At 42.1% G+C, this 24,609-nt stretch overlaps 1 protein-coding gene across 1 annotated transcript in view; it reads left to right on the forward strand.

Annotated features, from left to right (window-relative positions):
• aox5 (aldehyde oxidase 5) overlaps window positions 1-24,609 on the forward strand; it is a gene marked incomplete at both ends in the record, with an annotated part of 46,862 nt that overhangs the window by 13,047 nt on the left and 9,206 nt on the right. The window contains 19 exons of the mRNA XM_080421996.1: window positions 545-638; window positions 837-946; window positions 1,138-1,322; window positions 3,419-3,580; window positions 4,432-4,504; window positions 6,190-6,359; window positions 7,077-7,203; window positions 8,085-8,207; window positions 10,682-10,778; window positions 11,798-11,922; window positions 12,581-12,714; window positions 16,088-16,175; window positions 16,835-16,921; window positions 18,602-18,793; window positions 19,491-19,721; window positions 22,361-22,456; window positions 23,618-23,746; window positions 24,165-24,239; window positions 24,349-24,401. Of these exons, the coding sequence (XP_080278122.1) occupies window positions 545-638; window positions 837-946; window positions 1,138-1,322; window positions 3,419-3,580; window positions 4,432-4,504; window positions 6,190-6,359; window positions 7,077-7,203; window positions 8,085-8,207; window positions 10,682-10,778; window positions 11,798-11,922; window positions 12,581-12,714; window positions 16,088-16,175; window positions 16,835-16,921; window positions 18,602-18,793; window positions 19,491-19,721; window positions 22,361-22,456; window positions 23,618-23,746; window positions 24,165-24,239; window positions 24,349-24,401 (2,351 nt within the window). The remainder of the gene's footprint in view (window positions 1-544; window positions 639-836; window positions 947-1,137; window positions 1,323-3,418; window positions 3,581-4,431; window positions 4,505-6,189; window positions 6,360-7,076; window positions 7,204-8,084; window positions 8,208-10,681; window positions 10,779-11,797; window positions 11,923-12,580; window positions 12,715-16,087; window positions 16,176-16,834; window positions 16,922-18,601; window positions 18,794-19,490; window positions 19,722-22,360; window positions 22,457-23,617; window positions 23,747-24,164; window positions 24,240-24,348; window positions 24,402-24,609) is intronic.

The following is a 24,609-nucleotide window of genomic DNA, read 5'->3' on the forward strand; positions in this document are numbered from 1 at the left end:
CATGAGTCAGTGTTCTCATTTTGTTGACCATGAAGTTCAGTAGTTCATCCTCTACGATTACGCTCCCATCTTGGGCTTTATAAACCTCGGGTGTAGTGCGAGGGCACACCGACCCTCCACCACCAGCCCTTGGCATAGTAGCTGTAGCCAGCGGTGTCACTCTGGTGCACTTGGATCATACACTGTATCTGCTGATAAATCCGGTATAAGATTGTCCAACTCTTCCAGACTGCTCTGACTGCTCCAGATCAGGTTGTTGACATAATACACCAAAAAACACACGATGTGTGGCAGACTCAACCGTGATATTTAGTGATTTTAAGAGCTAAAACTCAGGCACAAACAAATGCGGCCGCCATCTTGGAAGGAGGCGTGTCTACACGTGTCTCCACATTATTGTCTCATTCCTAAGACAATAATGTGATGACCAGCACCGGTTCCACTGGGAGACACAAAGGGTCTCCTTTGTGTCTCCTACCGGAACCGCTGGTCATTTACGCACAGTTACATGCTATGTCTTTAAAGTGTGTTTTTCCATCCACAGACGGTTGGAGGGAACATCGTCAGTGCCAACCCCAAGTACGACCTCAGCAGTGTTCTAGCTGCGCTGCAGTGTTCTCTGAACGTAGCTTCTACAGGTATAGAACCACCTCACTACTGACTGAACCTATAGCTTCTACAGGTAGAACCACCTCACTACTGACTGAACCTATAGCTTCTACAGGTAGAAGCTATTTCATGTATTTATATCCAGTAGTTTATCTACATACGTCTGCATTTCATTCTATACAGTATTTTATCAAAGTGTTCTAAACGTCCCTCATCATTGTGTGCAGACGGAGAGAGGACACTCCCACTGAACGAGGAATTCTACGTGGACTTTGGTAAAACAGTTCTGAGATCAGATGAGGTCCTGCTGTCTGTTGACATCCCATACACTACTGCTGTAAGTACACACTACTGCTGTAAGTATGACAGACCTCAGATCAGGTAGTACTTAAGTAAATGTACTTAGTTACTTTCCACCACTGATCATAATAATGGTGTCATTGTGGTCGGTCTGTCTGTCTGTCTGTCTGTCTGTCTGTCTGTCTGTCTGTCTGTCTGTCTGTCTGTGTGTGTCTGTGTGTCCCACAGTGTGAGTTTGTGTGGGCGTTCCGTCAGGCTCAGAGGAGAGAGCTGTCCTTCTCCTTCGTCAACTCAGGCATGAAGGTGAGGATCAGAGAACACAGTGATGAGGTGGAGGACCTGGACATCTACTATGGAGGACTGGGAGCTACGCTGGTCAGAGCCGTCACTACGTGTCAGGCACTGTTAGGACAGTAAGTCTGGTCAGAGCCGTCACCACGTGTCAGGCACTGCAAGGACGGTAATGTCTATAAAACACACTTATGAAGAAGCTCTGATCTGAAAAGTCGAACCGGATGATCAAGGCCCGAACCCGACCTGAGACCGATCACTTTTCATTAAAGACCAGGAACTAGTGATGTGCGGGTCAGGTTTTTTCATAACCAACCCCGCCCGCCCCGCACAGGGAGCCCAACCCATCCTAACCCGTCCCGCAAAAATGTATATAAATCAACGACCCAGCCCGTCCCGCAACCCGCCCAAAAAAAACTAAAAACAAGTCCATTCTCGCGAGAGCGAGAGAGAGAGAGGGGGACCGAGGGAGGGAGAGAGAGAGAGAGAGAGAGAGAGAGAGAGAGGGGGACCGAGGGAGAGAGGGGGACCGTATGCTGTCACAAGCTGTCACCACGTGTCAGGCACTGCAAGTGTAACCTGGTGTGGCAAGGGACTACGCCACCTTGATGATGTTTGTATCAAGGAATAAGAATATATGAATACCTCTAGAAATCGGGTTCCCCAATATGCACAAGTTCACCAATGAGATTGAGACATGAGTTTACTTAAGTTTTAGCACAGAACAGTATTTCAGTTGCAGTACCTATTTTTATTAAAGACCTACTTAAAATATCAAATACAGTGCAATCCATTCATAAAACCAAATGGCTCAATAAACAATAACATATAATAAAACTCAGGCTAAACAAAACAGCAATGATAACTGAGGAAGTGGAAGCAAACATTAGTACGATATAGAAACAGGATAAAACAAATCAACCACCACAACAAATGGTTTCTATACCTTGGGATGGTCTGTGTTCTTTCACATTATCCCTCTCTGCACATGGACTCGTCACTTCAGGACTGGAGACACATGACCTCAACCTGGGTAGTAACTAGCCGTAGAATACGACTCTCGTAGATGTATTTTATGATTCTGACATTTTCAATCTACGAGAGTCGTAGACACTATCCCCCATGGCCAAATGGACCCTCAGCTCCTAGCCTGTCCGGGGCTCCAAACATGTATAAATGCAAACATAAAGGTGCTTACCCCCACGCCCCAAATGTTAACTAACTGTCCAGAGTTCTAGTGCAATGTAATAATCCATATTCTTCAATAAAGAAGTGTTTTAATGCCGTCCGTCTCCCCCCCCCCCTCGTTGACTTCCTGTTTAAATGTGTTGTATTTCCAGATCCGCTTCGTCACTATCGCCCTAGTCTCGCGTAGCCAGATAACTATTCAATCGTGGGAGGCAACAGTCTGGCCACGCGAGACTACTACCGCCCATTGTGAATTTCCGCCAGAATCGGCCACAGACGGCATTAAAACACTTCTTTATTGAAAAATATGGATTATTACATTGCACTAGAACTCTGGACAGTTAGTTAACATTTGGGGCGTGGGGGTAAGCACCTTTATTTTTGCATTTATACATGTTTGGAGCCCGTACGGGCTAGGAGCTGAGAGTCCATTTGGCCATGGGGGATAGTGTCTACGACTCTCGTAGATTCTACGGCGTAGTAACAACATGATGGTTACAATAGTAAAAACAGCATTTTCAGTGCAACGATCAAAACATAAACGCATGGTGTTACTCACCCAGGCAGGGAAAGGTATAAAACACACAACATGAGATCCAGACCCTGCAGCCATCAACCACCATTGAAGCAGCCAGTGTTTGGTAGACTGCAGGGCCTTTACATACTACCACTGATTGGCAATGAGGAAGTGACAGTGCAGCTGTTCTACGGTGGCCCCGGAGGCTCAACTCTGACTGGATAAAACAAGGACAGTACGTCTTTAACTCGTTAGAACCGGGGACGCATCTGTGTCATTTTAGATTCTAGCTAAATGGTCTCTTTCGGGTGGAAACCTCATTATGTACAAAAACGCATTGTGAGCTTGTAGATCTGCTATTTTCAAAAGATTTTTTTCATACATTTGAAAACATGAAATGGTAAAATAAGAATTACTTATTTGTATTATTATTATTATTTTATTTTCTATCAGTTACACACATTGATATAAAAAAAGTATTTTTCTAAATGTGAGTACTTCCTCCATCCCCAGGCGGTGGGGGGAGGAGCTCCTCAGTGAGGGGTGTGGCCTCCTCCAGCAGGAGGTGCATGTTTCTCCTGCGGTGCACGGAGGCAGAGCAGAGTACCGTCTCACCCTGCTCCTCAGCTTCTTCTACAAGTTCTACCTGGAGGTCCTACTGCAGCTCTCTGACAGGTGTGTGTGTGTGTGTGTGTGTGTGTGTGTGTGTGTGTGTGTGTGTGTGTGTGTGTGTGTGTGTGTGTGTGTGCGTGCGTGTGCGTGCATGTGTGTGTGTGTGTGCGTGCGTGTGTGTGTGTGTTTGTGTGCATGTGTGTGTGTGCGTGCGTGCGTTTGTGTGCATGTGTGCGTTCATGCGTGCTGACGTGCGCGTGTATGTGTGTGCACTTGTTACTTTATACTTGTGAGGGATAAATACTAATATCAAAAACGAATAAAAATAGTTTGAAATACTATACATCCAGGATTAAAAACGGGCCAGTCTGTTTTATATCCTGAGGTATATTCTAGACTAGTCTTTAAACCCCCTGCATGGGCCCTAGAGTACAGTAACACTTTATAATCCCTATCTGAGAGGATCACATTTGGATTTTGGATGTTAAACATATTATTTTTATGCTGTTTTTGGTTTTTGAACTTCCAAATCTAATCCACTCGTACAGGCATTAACAGTTTTGAACTTTTTTAGTGGATATAACACAGGTTATCAGAATGTACCTCTAGTCCAGAAATACCCCCCATGTGTTTTTTATAAATGCACTTCAATGTTAATTCATTTACGTTAATGTTAATAACGTAAATATATGTCCTACTTCAACATACTACAGGGTCACACAAAAGTAGCAAAACTTAGCAGACTTACAAGCTTGTAGATCGGCTATTTTTTGCAATTTTTTTGTTTGAAAGGTGAAAAGTAACAGTTTTGAACAGTAACAATATGATGGGTTATATCCTTAATGTTAATAATATCTTTAATAGTTTGAACTGATGGTTTGTGAACTGCTCCAACAGAACGTATCAGTGAACAGCGTTCCTCCAGAGTTCCTCAGCGCTCTGACACCCTTTAAGAATGAAGTTCCACACAGTCACCACAGTTACCAGGTTAGTTATGATAACTCCTTTAAGAATGACGTTCCACACAGTCACCACAGTTACCAGGTTAGTTATAATAACTCCTTTAAGAATGACGTTCCACACAGTCACCACAGTTACCAGGTTAGTTATAACTCCTTTAAGAATGACGTTCCACACAGTCACCACAGTTACCAGGTTAGTTATAATAACTCCTTTAAGAATGAAGTTCCACACAGTCACCACAGTTACCAGGTTAGTTATGATAACTCCTTTAAGAATGAAGTTCCACACAGTCACCACAGTTACCAGGTTAGTTATGATAACTCCTTTAAGAATGACGTTCCACACAGTCACCACAGTTACCAGGTTAGTTATAATAACTCTTTTAAGAATGAAGTAACATAGAGTCAACTCAGTTACCAGGTTAGTTATAATAACTCTTTTAAGAATGAAGTAACAGAGTCAACTCAGTTACCAGGTTAGTTATAACTCCTTTAAGAATGAAATAACAGTCAATACAGTTGTCTGGTTTTACTCACTGTTTGGGGGGGGGCTCAAGCCAAACAGAAACAACAACAGACTGAAACCGATAAATGTTTCAAAACAAGCGCAGGATCCATGCTCAAATGACCTCAAAATAATTCTAACTTTTCTTTTGTTTGTCAATAAATCTGTGTGAGGGTGTGCATGCGTTGTGTTGTGTGCTTGTAGATCTGCTGTTTTCACAAATGTTGCCTCTGTCTTATATTATTTGACAATGTGGCCAATGTTTGACCAGTTTTTTTATAGTATAGTTTGTCGATTACTTTTGATGCATTAATGGTCTTTTTCTTTTCCCTCTTTTTGGGCGGTGAAACCGCCCCTATAAGTGAGGTTTGGATATTTGTACAACAAATCCTGCGCTGTGATTGGCCAAAAATGTACCCCGCCTAACCCTGCACCGTGATTGGCCAATCACAGTCTATTCAGGACTGTGATTGGCCAGTGTCACATGACACATGTGCATAGCCCTATATAAGAAACCATAACTTTAAAAAAAAACATAAATTGGTTTTTTTAAAGTTATGGTTTCTTCCATCATAAAGAGTGTTTCAATAAATGTATTTATTTTTTGTACATGATTGGTTGACTCCATTCAGTATTGTGATTAGCTAACAAGACACCGCCCACTTCACACAGGGTGTGATTTTTGTCTTAAAAGTCCTTAAAATGTCACTTACTTCACTGTCATCTGGGGACCCCTCAAACTCACAGGTTGAACCCCTGCTTTATGTGAACATGAATTAATTGTTCAAATGTGTGTGCGTGCGTGTGCGTGTGCGTGCGTGCGCGTGCGTGTGCGTGTGTGCGTGTGCGTGTGTGTGTGCGTGTGCGTGTGCGTGTGCACGTGCACGTGCGTACGTGCGTGTGTGCGTGTGCGTGTGTGCGTGTGCGTGTGCACGTGCACGTGCGTGCGTGCGTGCGTGTGCGTGTGTGTGTGTGCGTGTGTGTGTGCGTGTGTGTGTGTGTGCGTGTGTGTGTGCGTGTGTGCGTGCGTGTGTGTGTGCGTGTGTGTGTGCGTGTGTGTGTGTGTGCGCGTGTGCGTGTGTGTGCGCGTGTGTGTGTGCGTGTGTGCGTGCGTGTGTGTGTGCGTGTGTGTGTGCGTGTGTGTGTGTGTGCGCGTGTGCGTGTGTGTGCGCGTGTGTGTGTGTGTGTGCGTGCGTGTGTGTCAGTCGGTCCCAGACGCCCAGTCCTCCAGTGACCCGGTGGGGCGTCCCAGCATGCACCAGGCTGCCCTCCAGCAGGCCACAGGCGAGGCCCGTTACTATGACGACCTCCCACAGGTCAAAGGTGAACTGTTTGTCGTCATGGTGACCAGCACCAGGGCCCACGCCAAGATCAAGTGAGAGTCAACTCTTCAGTCCAGTGTCTGTGTGAAAGAACAGTGTGGGTCACTACCGATGACCCGTTACTATAGATTCTTATCTTAAGTATACGTCCCAAAATAGCAACATAAAAACACCCAGCCCAGTACAACTAGGCTAAGAAAGAATCCTGAAATGTACAGTATGGAGTGGAAGTATAAAGTAGTAGCCTGATTATCAGACTGAAGCTGCATGGAGCTTCAGTCTGACATTGGCTGCAGTGTAGGCCATTATAAGGGGGGGGAGATTTGAATTTCCCTAAACCAATCACAAGAGATCCACGGATCCGCCTACATCTGACGTCATCGCACAGCTTGTTTTAGCATATATTCGCTGATTGGCTCACATTTGAACAACAGACCAAGAGGGGCAGTCCACTCAGAGAGTGGGCGGGTCTATGGTCTGGAACCAGGCTAATAAAGTAGCATAGGCCTACCTGTAAAGGTCCCTGAAAACGTAACTTTACTTACAGTAGAAATACTATGTTTCAGTGTCATTGACCAATCAGAACATTGTATGTTTCAGTATCATTGACCAATCAGAACATTGTATGTTTCAGTATCATTGACCAATCAGAACATTGTATGTTTCAGTGTCATTGACCAATCAGAACATTGTATGTTTCAGTGTCATTGACCAATCAGAACATTGTATGTTTCAGTATCACTGACCAATCAGAACATTATATGTTTCAGTGCCATTGACCAATCAGAAGCTCTGTTGATGCCTGGCGTAGTGGACTTCCTGTCGGCCACAGACGTTCCAGGATCCAACCGGAGACTCTGGTTCAACAACACAGAGGAACTGTTCGCTGAGGAGGAGGTACACACACACACACACACGCACGCATGCACGCACGCACCTGAATACACGCACATGCACACGCATGCACGCAGGCACGCACGCACGCACCTGAATGCACACACAAACGCACACGCACATGCACACGCATGCACGCACACACACACTCTCTCGCCAAAAGCAGCACAGCAGTTAAGATACGGATTACAGAGCAAGAAAAGTACCTTAGATTCATACAGCAGGGTAAAACACATCAAATTGAAATAAACACCATAAATAATGAACTAAACAAACAACACTGAACACCCTCAGCTTGCATAATGCAGGACAAAATAAATAATAAGAATACACACAGTAACCATGTCAGATAGAGTCCTTACTGTAATGAACTGTTGTTTCTTCAGAGCTCATTATTATGTTAATAATTGTGTTGTTGTTGTTGTTGTTGTTGTTGTTGTTGTTGTTGTTGTTGTGGCTTGTTAACTATTGTCAACGATTCTGAATAGACGATGGTGTTAAAGGGATAGTTCACCTCCAAAATGTCTTTGTTTATATGGATTAGTCACCCCATGGAGAGAGAATTCATGGATATTTTTTATTTTTGTCTTATTCCTAGGCCAATAAATTATTAAGTACTGATGTACGTTTTCAACTAGCAGCGAGAGATTGGCTTGAGAGGGGAACATAATCAAAACAAATAAACACTTTAACGTGGGCTGGCTTCTTCACGGACCCACAGTGAATGGTCTGCGTGTAATGTGATGTTTGTCCACCAGGTGGTGTGTGTATTAATGTGTAATGTGATGTTTGTCCACCAGGTGGTGTGTGTATTAATGTGTAATGTGATGTTTGTCCACCAGGTGGTGTGTGTATTAATGTGTAATGTGATGTTTGTCCACCAGGTGGTGTGTGTGGGTCAGATCATTGGAGCGGTGGTAGCAGAGAGCAGAGAACAGGCTCACAGAGCAGCTCAGAGAGTCCATGTGACCTACACCGACCTACTGCCTGTTTTCTATACTATAGAGGTACAAATTACACCCTAACTACACCCTACACCGACCTACTGCCTGTTTTCTATACTATAGAGGTACAAATTACACCCTACACCGACCTACTGCCTGTTTTCTACACTATAGAGGTACAAATTACACCCTAACTACACCCTACACCGACCTACTGCCTGTTTTCTATACTATAGAGGTACAAATTACACCCTACACCGACCTACTGCCTGTTTTCTATACTATAGAGGTACAAATTACACCCTAACTACACCCTACACCGACCTACTGCCTGTTTTCTATACTATAGAGGTACAAATTACACCCTACACCGACCTATTGCCTGTTTTCTATACTATAGAGGTACAAATTACACCCTACACCGACCTACTGCCTGTTTTCTATACTATAGAGGTACAAATTACACCCTACACCGACCTACTGCCTGTTTTCTATACTATAGAGGTACAAATTACACCCTAACTACACCCTACACCGACCTACTGCCTGTTTTCTATACTATAGAGGTACAAATTACACCCTAACTACACCCTACACCGACCTACTACCTGTGTTCTATACTATAGAGGTACAAATTACACCCTAACTACACCCTACACCGACCTACTGCCTGTTTTCTATACTATAGAGGTACAAATTACACCCTAACTACACCCTACACCGACCTACTGCCTGTTTTCTATACTATAGAGGTACAAATTACACCCTACACCGACCTACTGCCTGTTTTCTATACTATAGAGGTACAAATTACACTCCAGTTCATTAAGTATACCTGGTTCTCACCTCCCACCTCCTACAAGACCACCCACCTGTCCTAGTCCCTCCTCCTCCTCATGCCCACACCTGTTGTGTTATGATAATGAGGGGGAGGGTATTTTTCTACTGTGTCATAGAGACACACGGCCGGAAGCGGAAGGCCTACAAATCCACGCCCACTTTTGACACTCGGGGTCCGTTAGAACGATGAACTGCAGCTCTCAATGCAATCTCTATGAGAGGCATTGTCATTTCACTGGTTAACTACTGAGGCTGTAGCGATTTTTTTTGTGTTCTAATAATCTGTCCCATTTGTTTAATTTGTCCTTTTTAATGTCCCATATCTTTCATCTCGATATACTACCCACAATATACTATAATATACTCCATCAGTATGTCAAAACCGCTAGCATCGGAGATCCAGACTTTAAGTGGTCGCATCACGGACGCATCCCTTGAGGTTTTCAATACCCAGAAAACTGGCGAAAGTGGCCGTTTTCAATAGGTTTTGGTCATTATCTCTGGAACAGAAGGTCCAATCTGCTCAGTTCAAAGCTTGTTGGATGCGTGACTTTGAGGACATTAAGCACGCAATGACACATTTTCGGGTTATTATTTTTTTTTAGGGGAGGCGAGATCTTAGTTGGGCAGGCGACCGCCTCTCCTGCCTCTACAGTGGGTACGCTGTCGGTCGGCGCTCGGCGCTCGTAAAGACAGTGATGTCACTGAAATGCCTGTCTGCTGTCTACCCTCTGCGCTGTTAGCATTATGGGTAACTCGTTAAAGTGGCAAATTAAATGTGAAGCACATCAACTATTAAGAAAACAAGAAGATATGTTGACAAAGACACTCCATACATTTGGAAACATATTTTTATTTAAATCAATATCGTCTTCAGTTAATGCAGGATAATTTTAAAAGTAGGCTAACTTTCATATCCTCTCATAGGGAATGCATTGGCAGCTGCAGTTCATCGTTCTAACGGACCTCGAGTAGCGGCGCTGTCTCAAAAGTGGGCGTGAAATTTGTAGTCCCCGTGTGTCTCTATTAAAGTGCTGTTTCTCTATTGGCACGTTTGACCCTCAAGGTTTCAGCCTCCAGGTAGAAACTGAAAATTGTCAGAGAAGACATAAAACACCATAAAAACACCACCAGGGGGCTTAATGAAGTTCATGAAGTATCAACCTCATAGACACATGAAAAACAGAAAAAGTGCAAAACCATGGCACCACCTCTTTAAGTTTGCACGGGTGGCTCGTTTTGAACAAAATGCCTCAAATCATGAACGCAGCGTCCTATTGCCGTGAAACTCTGCACACACATTCCCACTAGCCTGAGGAAGAAATTCCACCCTTTTCACATTGCCCTGTTTTAGCGCCACCAGCAGGCCAATATTAGCAAAACATTTATTTTTGCAAAATGCCTCAAATCATGATGTCCGATTGCCATGAAAGGCAGAGGAAGAAATAACACCCTTTTCACATTGGCCTATTATAGCGCCACCAGGAGGCCACAATAACCTACCTGACCTGGTGGAGACCTGTGCTCCGAGGAGCACTTTTTCTAGTTTATTTTTTTTGTAGTAGTATTTTATCATCCATATATTATATTTAAGTAGCACTGTATATTTATCACCCAGGAAGCCATCTGTCATTCTTTGTAGTAATATTATATTATATTATATTATATTTAAGTAGTACTGTATATTTCTGATCCAGGAAGCCATCAGTCATCAGTCATTCTTTGAGCCTCAGAGGAAGCTGCAGAGAGGAGACGTAGACACAGGGTTCCATACAGCTCAACACATCCTGGAAGGTAACTTCTAACATAACTATTTACATTCATAATGAACATGTATTTACCTTCATATTGAAAGATGAAATGCACATTTAAATGCACACATATAATATTTATCCTGGCTGGGACAACAATGAAACAGAAACAAAACGATTCACTGTTAATTAAGACCTGGAACTTCCTGGAATTTCTTTGGCTATTCAAAAATAGCAGATCTACAAGCTCATAGCGCGGCACCGAGTGCGCTATGAGCTTGCAGATCTGCTATTTTTTTTAAATCGCAGATATACAAGCTCATAGCGCGGCACCGAGTGCCGCGCTATGAGCTTGTAGATCTGCTATTTTTGAAAAATCTTGAAAACATTTCTTTAAGATAAAAAAAAAAAAAAAAATGTTAGGATTTAGAAAACATTTTTAAGAATGGCCTCAGGTCTTAAATGTATTTTTCTTTGTTTTCTTTGATGTAATTGCTCGGCTATTTGTGCAGAATGTTCGCCCCCAGAATATGGATGCCAGGGCTGAAGCAGACCAGACCTACTCCACTACATTTATTTTGAAAACTTTAGTTACTAGTTACTTTGTAGATTTAGATTATTATTACAAAACATACATTAACCACTTCAGCCCTATGTACATTTCATCCATTTGAGATCTACAAGCTCACAATGCGCCGCATTGTGAGCTTGTAGATCTGCTATGTTCAAAAGATTTTTATACATTTGAAAACTTGTGCATAATGAGTACTTTCTGCTTTTGTACTATAAGTACATTTTGATACCAATACTTTTGTACTTTTACTCAAGTAAATTTTGAATTCCGGACTTTTGCTTGTAACAGAGTATTTCTACATTGCAATATTGATACTTTTACTTAAGTAAAAAAATGTAGAACATTTCCACCACTGCTGCACACTGCCTGTAACCCAGGACATCATGTCTACTGTGTGTGTGTGTGTGTGTGTGTGTGTGTGTGTGTGTGTGTGTGTGTGTGTGTGTGTGTGTGTGTGTGTGTGTGTGTGTGTGTGTGTGTGTATTCAGGTCAGATGTACATGGGAGGTCAGGAGCATTTCTACATGGAGACTCAGGGACTGATCGCTGTTCCTTCAGGAGAGAACGGAGAGATGGACGTGTTCGTAGCCAGCCAGCATGCTGCCTTTACACAGGTTATTATTATTATTAATATTATTATTATTATTATTATTATGACGTGTTCGTAGCCAGTCAGCATGCTGCCTTTACACAGGTTATTATTATTATTAATATTATTATTATTATTATTATGACGTGTTCGTAGCCAGTCAGCATGCTGCCTTTACACAGGTTATTATTATTATTATTAATATTATTATTATTATTATTATGACGTGTTCGTAGCCAGTCAGCATGCTGCCTTTACACAGGTTATTATTATTATTATTATTATTATTATTATGACGTGTTCGTAGCCAGTCAGCATGCTGCCTTTACACAGGTTATTATTATTATTATTATTATGATGTGTTCGTAGCCAGCCATGCTGCCTTTACACAGGTTATTATTATTATTATTATTATTATTATTATTATGATGTGTTCGTAGCCAGCCAGCATGCTGCCTTTACACAGGTTATTATTATTATTATTATTATTATGATGTGTTCGTAGCCAGTCAGCATGCTGCCTTTACACAGGTTATTATTATTATTATTAATATTATTATTATTATGACGTGTTCGTAGCCAGCCAGCATGCTGCCTATACACAGGTTCTTCTTCTTCTTCTTCTTCTTCTTCTTCTTCTTCTTCTTCTTCTTCTTCTTCTTCTTCTTCTTCTTCTTCTTCAGGAGCTGGTGGCCGGTGCTCTGGGAGTGTCGTCCAATCAGATCACGTGTCACGTGAAGAGGCTGGGCGGGGGGTTTGGAGGGAAGGTGATGAAGATCGCCTCGCTGTCTGCCATCACTGCTGTAGCAGCCGCCAAGTAAGACCACGAATGAATGAATGCTTTGGTTCAACGGGTGTGATGTTACTGATACTGATTAATTATTAAGCTCATAAAGTTAACATAAGTATAACTAAATGCATCTGAAATTAAATAAAAATGTAATTTTTCAGGATTCCAATGAAAAAATAGCACCTAGCAAAAATAATACAAAAATAATACAAAAATAATACAAAAGTAATACAAAAATAATACAAAAATAATACAAAAATAATACAAAAATAATACAAGCTCAAACGCTAATAACATGGGTGACCACATGCAATACCCTCACGGCCCAGCAGTGGGCACCACACCGGCCCACTGGTTGGGAATAGTTGGTGCACACTGCACAGTAAAACATGTGTCTGTTTTGCACATCAATATTCTAGTTATTCATTGGTATAAATCTAATGAATGTGCCAATAGGACGGGCAGGATAGTAGGAGTTATTAATGGTATATTATCTCTATAGGACGGGTAGGACAGTAGGAGTTATTAATGGTATATTATCTCTATAGGACGGGTAGGACAGTAGGAGTTATTAATGGTATATTATCTCTATAGGACGGGTAGGACAGTAGGAGTTATTAATGGTATATTATCTCTATAGGACGGGTAGGACAGTAGGAGTTATTAATGGTATATTATCTCTATAGGACGGGCAGGACAGTAGGAGTTATTAATGGTATATTATCTCTATAGGACGGGTAGGACAGTAGGAGTTATTAATGGTATATTATCTCTATAGGACGGGTAGGACAGTAGGAGTTATTAATGTTATATTATCTCTATAGGACGGGTAGGACAGTAGGAGTTATTAATGGTATATTATCTCTATAGGACGGGTAGGACAGTAGGAGTTATTAATGGTATATTATCTCTATAGGACGGGCAGGACAGTAGGAGTTATTAATGGTATATTATCTCTATAGGACGGGCAGGACAGTAGGAGTTATTAATGGTATATTATCTCTATAGGACGGGTAGGACAGTAGGAGTTATTAATGGTATATTATCTCTATAGGACGGGCAGGACAGTAGGAGTTATTAATGGTATATCATCTCTATAGGACGGGCAGGGCAGTAGGAGTTATTAATGGTATATCATATCTATAGGACGGGTAGGACAGTAGGAGTTATTAATGGTATATCATCTCTATAGGACGGGTAGGACAGTAGGAGTTATTAATGGTATATCATCTCTATAGGACGGGTAGGACAGTAGGAGTTATTAATGGTATATCATATCTATAGGACGGGTAGGACAGTAGGAGTTATTAATGGTATATTATCTCTATAGGACGGGTAGGACAGTAGGAGTTATTAATGGTATATTATCTCTATAGGACGGGTAGGACAGTAGGAGTTATTAATGGTATATTATCTCTATAGGACGGGTAGGACAGTAGGAGTTATTAATGGTATATTATCTCTATAGGACGGGTAGGACAGTAGGAGTTATTAATGGTATATTATCTCTATAGGACGGGTAGGACAGTAGGAGTTATTAATGGTATATTATCTCTATAGGACGGGTAGGACAGTAGGAGTTATTAATGGTATATTATCTCTATAGGACGGGTAGGACAGTAGGAGTTATTAATGGTATATTATCTCTATAGGACGGGTAGGACAGTAGGAGTTATTAATGGTATATTATCTCTATAGGACGGGTAGGACAGTAGGAGTTATTAATGGTATATTATCTCTATAGGACGGGTAGGACAGTAGGAGTTATTAATGGTATATTATCTCTATAGGACGGGTAGGACAGTAGGAGTTATTAATGGTATATTATCTCTATAGGACGGGTAGGACAGTAGGAGTTATTAATGGTATATTATCTCTATAGGACGGGTAGGACAGTAGGAGTTATTAATGGTATATTATCTCTATAGGACGGGTAGGACAGTAGGAGTTATTAATGGTATATTATCTCTATAGGACGGGTAGGACAGTAGGAGTTATTAATGGTATATTATCTCTATAGGACGGGTAGGACAGTAGGAGTTATTAATGGTATATTATCTCTATAGGACGGGTAGGACAGTAGGAGTTATTAATGGTATATCATCTCTATAGGACGGGTAGGACAGTAGGAGTTATTAATGGTATATCATCTCTATAGGACGGGTAGGACAGTAGGAGTTATTAATGGTATATCATCTCTATAGGACGGGTAGGACAGTAGGAGTTATTAATGGTATATTATCTCTATAGGACGGGTAGGACAGTAGGAGTTATTAATGGTATATTATCTCTATAGGACGGGTAGGACAGTAGGAGTTATTAATGGTATATCATCTCTATAGGACGGGTAGGACAGTAGGAGTTATTAATGGTATATTATCTCTATAGGACGGGTAGGACAGTAGGAGTTATTAATGGTATATTATCTCTATAGGACGGGTAGGACAGTAGGAGTTATTAATGGTATATTATCTCTATAGGACGGGTAGGACAGTAGGAGTTATTAATGGTATATCATCTCTATAGGACGGGTAGGACAGTAGGAGTTATTAATGGTATATTATCTCTATAGGACGGGTAGGACAGTAGGAGTTATTAATGGTATATCATCTCTATAGGACGGGTAGGACAGTAGGAGTTATTAATGGTATATCATCTCTATAGGACGGGTAGGGCAGTAGGAGTTATTAATGGTATATCATCTCTATAGGACGGGTAGGGCAGTAGGAGTTATTAATGGTATATCATCTCTATAGGACGGGTAGGGCAGTAGGAGTTATTAATGGTATATCATCTCTATAGGACGGGTAGGACAGTAGGAGTTATTAATGGTATATTATCTCTATAGGACGGGTAGGACAGTAGGAGTTATTAATGGTATATCATCTCTATAGGACGGGTAGGGCAGTAGGAGTTATTAATGGTATATCATCTCTATAGGACGGGTAGGGCAGTAGGAGTTATTAATGGTATATTATCTCTATAGGACGGGTAGGACAGTAGGAGTTATTAATGGTATATTATCTCTATAGGACGGGTAGGGCAGTAGGAGTTATTAATGGTATATTATCTCTATAGGACGGGTAGGGCAGTAGGAGTTATTAATGGTATATTATCTCTATAGGACGGGTAGGACAGTAGGAGTTATTAATGGTATATTATCTCTATAGGACTGGTAGGGCAGTAGGAGTTATTAATGGTATATTATCTCTATAGGACTGGTAGGGCAGTAGGAGTTATTAATGGTATATTATCTCTATAGGACGGGTAGGACAGTAGGAGTTATTAATGGTATATTATCTCTATAGGACGGGTAGGACAGTAGGAGTTATTAATGGTATATCATCTCTATAGGACGGGTAGGACAGTAGGAGTTATTAATGGTATATTATCTCTATAGGACGGGTAGGGCAGTGCGCTGTTGTCTGGAGAGAGGAGAGGACATGCTGATCACCAGCGGAAGACACCCCTTCCTTGGGAAATACAAGGTACGCACGCACACACACACACACACACACACACACGCACGCAGGCACACATTATTGAGGACCAATTACAGTGTATGAAGATATGGTTGAAAATGGGTGAAGTTCTCCTTTAACCATAATCATCAGAGGTCAAGCCTCAGAACAGAGACTACACCGTTCAACATCACCGGAAGGTGGACATTATGTTGTTTATGCTTATCTCTCTTTAGTTGCATTTTACAAACATTCCTACAGCACTGTCAGAGGACGTGGCATGTCCTGCTCCGTGATTCAGCAAAAAACAGAACGAGTAACAGTCAAACACTTTGTCTAAAAGGATAACACCAAAAAAGTCCTTGTGGTCTTGTTTCCATTGGGGTCCTAGGTATTCAATTCATCAACATTCAAATATCATCACAATATAAAAATACAGAGTAGAAAAAGACGGGTGCAGGGGGGGTGAGGGAATGTAGGTAAAGAAGGGGGGGTGAGGGAATGTAGGTAAAGAAGGGGGGTGTATGAGGGAATGTAGGTAAAGAAGGGGGGGTGTATGAGGGAATGTAGGTAAAGAAAGTCGCCTGTCTAATGGAGAGGTGATGACTACCTCCCTTTTGGCCTCCTGAAGGTGAGTTTTCAGGCCGTTTTAGAAAGAGACTAATGTTCACTGTCTTGTTTTTCAGGTTGGATACAACGACGACGGTACCATAGTGGCAGCAGACCTCACCTACTACAGCAACGGAGGATGCACCCTGGACGAGTCCTCCTTTGTAAGAGAATTAACACTTCAAATAAAACAGAACGCACACACTTAAGTGTTAAGTATCTGTTCTTCTAAAGCTCAATTTGTTAGGGGGGAGTTAATCTCTCAAGAACAGACCCATCGCTGCGCTTGAATCTGTCGGTAGCCGTGTTGACAACCTGTACGCATTGGCTACAAGTGGGCGTGCCATCAGATCAGGAAGCAGGCCGCGCTTTACCCAATCAAATGTAGTGGCCGGGATTTACGTGTGTACCGTTCGTTCCCCACTGGAAACAAACCGAAACTCATTCAACAATAGCGTCCTCGAAGCCGACAAAACCACTGAAAGTTAGTAACATTTTTAATTGCTCTTTCATCATAGAAACAAGTGGGCTTATAACCAAAACCATCCATGTTCTCTGGGAGAAGTGGTGTTAGTGTTCCGTGGAGAAATGTTGTTAGTGGGAATGAAAACACCACCGGAAGTGAAAGGCTGAAGGTAGACCAAAACCCCGGTTCCCCTGCGCACGGGTAACCCATTTATTTCACACAATAATGTATTGGCAAATTATCAATATTTGTACAAAGTCATAGCCTATTGGTCTCAATATTTGTCACATTCAGCCCTGGACTTCACTGACTGTAGGTAGGGGTCACATTAATCACATAAGATTCGCAGATTAGAGATTTGATATGTTATTTTGCACTAATAACGACTTTAGTTGATTTTTTACTATTTAAAATAGTATTTGCTTAATTAAACGGGGGAAACGGGGTAAACAGTGAAATCAGCGTGGGCAGTGCAGTCGGGGGGCATCAAGGCCACTGTGGCCTTTAGGGCATGTATATTTCGAGGGGCACACGGCCAAAGAGAGAGGGGCAACGAAGGCCATGGCCGTCATGGCCGCCATGAAATCCCTGCCCTGCTTGTAACACAGTATTTCTACACTGTGATATTACTTATATTACTCATGTAGTAATGTGAGTGTGATATTACTTATATTACTCATGTAGTAATGTGAGTGTGATATTACTTATGTTACTCATGTAGTAATGTGAGTGTGATATTACTTATGTTACTCATGTAGTAATGTGAGTGTGACATTACTTATATTACTCATGTAATGTGAGTGTGATATTACTTACGTTACTCATGTAGTAATCTCTCAAGAACAGATTCTGCTCTGCGTTTGAATCTGTCGGGGGGGTTCGTCATATCGCGTACGCACTGGCCTACAAGTGGGCGTGCCTTCAGATCAGGAAGCAGGCCGCGCTTTACCCAATCAAATGTAGTGGGCGGGATTTACGTGTCTGCCGATCCTTCCCCACTCGAAACAAACCGAAACTCATTTAACAATAGCGTCCTCGGAGCAGACAAAACCACGGAAAGATATTCACATTTTAACTTGCTCTTTCATCATAGAAACAAGTGGGCTTATAACCAAAACCATCCATGTTCTCTGGGAGAAATGGTGTTAGTGTTCCGTGTAAATATTGTTAGTGGGAATGAAAACATAGTCGCACCACCGGAAGTGATGCGCTGAAGGCAGACCAAAACCCCGGTTTCCTTGCGCACGTGTGCTACGTCGACTTCCTCCCAGAGCCAAGTGAGATAGTAAAAACAGCAGAGGGCGCTGTTTTTCCTTTTCATTTGGCGATGGGTTCCCAGACTGCTCATGTAGTAATGTGAGAGCTTGTGTTGTTCCAGATCATGGAGAAGGCGTTGCTGCACATGGACAACGGTTATAAGATCTCCAACCTGCGGGGGCGTGGGGTGGTGTGCAGGACCTACCTGCCCTCCTACACGGCCTTCAGAGGGTTCGGGGCACCCCAGGGTGCCGCCGTCATCGAGAGCGTTGTGCACGAGGTGGCCGTGCGCTGTGGACTCCCTGCGGAGAAGGTCACATGTTCACAACAGATCTCTATGCTTCAACAGATCTCTATGCTTCAACAGATCACTATGCTTCAACAGATCACTATGCTTCAAAAGATCACTATGCTTCAACAGATCACTAATGCTGGAGTTTAATGCTGCAATCCAGAACTTATTGTACTTATTTTACTTCCTATATACTTTGTCATACGACCTACAGAGCACAGAAGTCCTGACGTCACTCGTTCATCCGTTGTGGAAGTAATTTCTCTATGCAGAATAACATTGGGTCGTCTTAGAATTGTGGTCCAAAAATAAACAAACTGTCTCTGCGATATTATCGCTCTGTATCGTCTATGATAGTCAGTCACTCATATTTCATACAGTCTGTTTCTGGCCAAAATCTAACTAATTCGGCAGAAATAACATTAGCGTTTTCTCACCGTCAGTTGATGCTTCATATCCATAAGAGTCAAACCGCCGGGGTCATTTGTTTATTTTTGGAACACAGTTCTTATTTGACGCGATATTAAACACGTCTATGGGGATTCAGAATGGGGGGGAAAAAAACACGACCCAGGTATGATGCGTAAATGACGTCAGCTTCTGTGTTCTATAGAAAAAATAGCCGAACAGCTGTGAGCTTGTAGTGCTATTTTCATTGTTTGGGGGACAAAATAAAAACATATTATTATCATTATTATTATTATCATCATCATCCTAGGTGCGAGAGGTGAACATGTACAGTGAGGAGGAGTCCTTCACCCACCATCAGCAGCTCTTCAACCCCAGAGGAATGCAGCGTTGTTGGGCAGAGTGTCTGGAGAAGGCTGCCTACCGGCACAGACTCACACACATCCAGGACTTCAACCGGGCCAACCGCTGGAGGAAGAGGGGCATCTGTGCCATGCCGCTCAAGTTCGGCGTGGGCTTCTCCAAGGGCTTCTACAACCAGGTAGGATCTGTGATGTCTCAATCATAGATTGGCATTGGAGCTGATAGAGTTCATATTTTTTATTTTAACGGAATAGTTTCGATAGTTACATTTAGCCTAATAGATAAGCTTCAACTAAATGCATTAGACCAGTGGTTCTCAAACTTTTTCATGTGAAGGACCCCCAAAATAACACTTATTAGCCCACAGACTCCCATTTGAAAAGATAAGCTTGGGACCACCATAAGAGAAGATTTTTACGGCTCTAGCAGTGATTCTCAATCATTGTAATTTAAGGACCCCCAGTTTGACATGCATTAGGCTACGGACCTCCAGTTAATTGCATTTCTATCTCTGGGACCCTAATTCATATTGTAAAATCAATGTTAATTTAACTCTGAGAGTGTACAAATGGAACCAAATGGAACTAAACCTAACCCTAACCATAACCTTAGTGGGGGAACATAGGTCCGGGGAACATAGGTATGACCCCCCCTCAAGTACCCCTGGGGGTCCCCGGACCCCACTTTGAGAGCCAATGGATTATACAGCACTTGTTTATGCAACTGTAAAGACACAATGGAAGTGGGGGGAGGTGGTTGATTCCGGAGTACAGACTGTATGGTGAAACCATTGGAAAACCATGTGTGATCATGACCAACAAGCATACACTGTAAACACAGGGCTTAAATAGACAGGGATTAACAGGACGCAGGTGAACACAACAGACAATCAACGCTAGGATAGGCTGGGGAAATAAGAGGACACAGGTGGAACCACGGACAAAATCACAAGACTGGTAGACAGGGCAGGTACAGAATTACAGGGGCAGACAGGAAGACACAGAACATAATACAAAATAATACTTTGATAAATCTGACGTCTGAAAGCGAGCGTCATTTAAATAACACACCCTTAAATATTCTCAAAACACCCAGATTTTGCGACATGATGCCGGCTCGCCTCGCCCTGCCTCGCTGCCTGTCAAGTCACGCACGCACGCACGCACGCACGCACGCACGCACGCACGCACACACACACACACACACACACACACACACACACACACCTACTTGCAAGCCCAACTGCATAACGGTACAATCTTTGTCAATCAAGTAGGCTATTAGCTTACATGAATGACAGATTATGATACATCGCCATGAATGGAATACGTTTGTATATTAATGTATTTAACCCATACCGAGCAGTGCGCGTTCGAGTTACACTAAAATAAAGCCGTCATGTAGGCTATTCCCATTTCCCAGTGAGACTCGGACGGGCGAGTCCCGTGCCGCGCCGCGTTATTGAGAGATTGCCTGGAGAGAACATTAATGGATGAAGGCTGGTGTGTGTTGGACCGTGGGTTAAATGTCCGATCTCCCGGTGGCCATGAAAAGATTACGCGGTCCAAACTCCCGAAAATGCTCTTGCATAAGCGCTCGTATATTTTGAAAATAGCAGATCTACAAGCTCACAACGCGTAGCGATGCGACGCGTTGTGAGCTTGTAGATCTGCTATTTTCAAATAGCCAATGCAGCCAGATCTGCAATCGTATCTGAATGACTGTTAAAGCAGTTTGTTTAAATGAGTTTATAAAATGTTATATTTTCACATGGATAATTTATTAGTGTGATAGATATACATGTTGGAGTGGATACATACATGTGTCCAGATGCCTGTCAGACGGTCAGACAATGCTGCTCTGCAGGTCTACAATGGAACAAACGGGTTCAGCCAAAGTCAACAACTGCCTCCGACCTGTCATGAGGTCTGAAGGGGAGGTACGCTAAAAGCAACGTCAGGATATATTGATAAATGCCGAAAGTTGCAGTGATCTCGCCGTACGCCCATTATTTTGCGTTGATAAATGAGAGCCAGTGAACAAAGGCCTAAACAGGCCTAAAGGACAGGGCTTTAGAGTCCAAAACCATACATGGGGCAGTCAAGGTCCAAGGGCTGAGGGGGCGGAGCGTGACACAACCAGTGGTCCGGGGACCACCAGTGGTCCTTGAGGGGGTTCCAGGTGGTCCCCAGCTAAATGATGGAGAGTTGGTAACCAAATGGACCCTTATTAGATCTTTAACTCTTGAGAGTGTAAAATTAAACCCTTACGGTCCATTTGGTTTCATTTTACCCTCCAAAGAGTTAAATTATTGTTAAACATCTGCATTACTTAATTTACTTAATGTATTTATTTAAAGTCTTCTACACAATTAGAGAATATAGAAGAATTGTTATTTTGATCAATGTTTTGACTGTTATCTCTCCTATGGAACCAACATCAATACAACATGGATGGAATTGTGGACAAAATCCAACGACAACAAAATATTCTACGTTTTGGGTCTGAGAGTCTAAACCTCATCAAACGGTGGTCTGTGGCTCAAATGACCAATAAATAATGGACCTTGATATGAAAAAGGTTGAAAACCACTGCTCTAGAACATTGTATGGAGATAGATATAGAGACTAGGTCTAGAGCATTGTATGGAGATAGACAGCCCTGTTGCTTGGCTGGTACAACAGTAAACCTCTCTGACCTGCTTACTTAGTTCATCTACACCATATTAACACATATAACAGTGAACTTATGACAGTATACTTGTGGCAGTGTGACATGATTGTGACAACTTGTGACAGTGTTGGTTGTGTCCTCCAGGGGGCAGCGTTGGTGAATGTGTTTAAAGATGGCTCAGTGCTGTTGGCTCACGGAGGAACAGAGATGGGACAAGGAATAAACACTAAGGCTATACAGGTACACAATGCGCACACACACACACACACACACACACACACACACACACACACACACACACACACACACACACACACACACACACACACACACACACACACACACACACACACACACACACACACTACTACACACTACTACACACTACTTTGTTTCTACAGATAGCCAGCAGAGTGTCATGAAGGTTTGTGTGTCCTACATCATTATGTTTCTACAGATAGCCAGCATAGTGTCATGAAGGTTTTTGTGTCCTACATCTTTATGTTTCTACAGATAGCCAGCAGAGTGTTATGAAGGTTTTCGTGTCCCACATCGTTATGTTTCTACAGATAGCCAGCTGTGTTATGAAGGTTTTTGTGTCCCACATCTTTATGTTTCTACAGATAGCCAGCTGTGTTATGAAGGTTTTTGTGTCCTACATCATTATGTTTCTACAGATAGCCAGCAGAGTGTCATGAAGGTTTTTGTGTCCTACATCATTATGTTTCTACAGATAACCAGCAGAGCGTCATGAAGGTTTTTGTGTCCTACATCATTATGCTTCTACAGATAACCAGCAGAGTGTCATGAAGGTTTTTGTGTCCTACATCATTATGTTTCTACAGATAACCAGCAGAGTGTTATGAAGGTTTTTGTGTCCCACATCGTTATGTTTCTACAGATAGCAAGCTGTGTTATGAAGGTTTTTGTGTCCCACATCTTTATGTTTCTACAGATAGCCAGCTGTGTTATGAAGGTTTTTGTGTCCCACATCTTTATGTTTCTACAGATAGCCAGCAGAGTGTTATGAAGGTTTTTGTGTCCTACATCATTATGTTTCTACAGATAGCCAGCAGAGTGTCATGAAGGTTTTTGTGTCCTACATCATTATGTTTCTACAGATAACCAGCAGAGTGTCATGAAGGTTTTTGTGTCCTACATCATTATGTTTCTACAGATAACCAGCAGAGTGTCATGAAGGTTTTTGTGTCCTACATCATTATGTTTCTACAGATAGCCAGCAGAGCGTCATGAAGGTTTTTGTGTCCTACATCATTATGTTTCTACAGATAGCCAGCAGAGTGTCATGAAGGTTTTTGTGTCCTACATCATTATGTTTCTACAGATAGCCAGCAGAGCGTCATGAAGGTTTTTGTGTCCTACATCATTATGTTTCTACAGATAGCCAGCAGAGTGTTGAAGGTGCCCATGTCCATCATCTCCATCAAGGAGACGTGTACAGGAACCATCCCCAACGCTACACCCTCTGCTGCCTCCTTCGGGACAGACTCTGTGGGCATGGCCGTCAAGGTAGCAAACATCTGAGATGTTGATAATGTCCCTCTAATATAATGCCTGATTTATACTGGCCATGAGCCCTGTTGTGCACCGAAAATAGCTGATCTACTGTACAAGATCACAATATTGACACACGTTGCATGTTTGTAGATTAGTTGTTTTCAATGTGCAACTTAAGTATAAATCACCCATAACGTTTTTGTTTTGTTTTGTTTGTTTGGGGGAAAACAAACAAACAAACAAGCAAAGAAAACCTTTTTGTTGTAATGAAACTTACAACTTAAACAAAGGTGCAGAGTGTCGTTAGATGTTATCAGTAGGCCTGTGTTAAGAGTTAACAGTTGAGGAAACATTCCCTGAACTAAAGCTTTAGTTATAAAGTAAGTAGTATTTTACATATAAAATTAGGTGTAATCATGCTTTCCTTCAGGACGCCTGTGAGAAACTGATGAGACGTCTGGAGCCAGTGATGAAGACACACCCACAATACACCTGGACACAATGGGTAATATTTATACCCACAATACACCTGGACACAATGGGTAATATTTACACCCACATGGGTACATTGTTTATTGTCAAAAGTAATGTTTTAAATCCATATTGTCTTCCAGATTGTTGAAGCGTACTACCAGAAGATCAGCCTTTCAGCAACTGGATTCTTCATGTACGTATCTGTGTTCTATTTATCATCACTATAACGTTTAAACTGTGGAGAATGAGGTCTGGAACCTCAATGTGATTTCTCCCTGGTTAAGTAAAGGTTGAATACATACGGTATGTACGTATATATGTACCGTATGTATTCATCCTTTACATAATCGGGGAGAAATAAACATATTGAGGTTCCTAACAAATGTACGACCATACACATT

This window comes from Gymnoscopelus braueri, assembly GCF_963280865.1.
Source record: "Gymnoscopelus braueri genome assembly, chromosome: 24".
In the NCBI taxonomy this organism is placed as follows: domain Eukaryota; kingdom Metazoa; phylum Chordata; class Actinopteri; order Myctophiformes; family Myctophidae; genus Gymnoscopelus; species Gymnoscopelus braueri.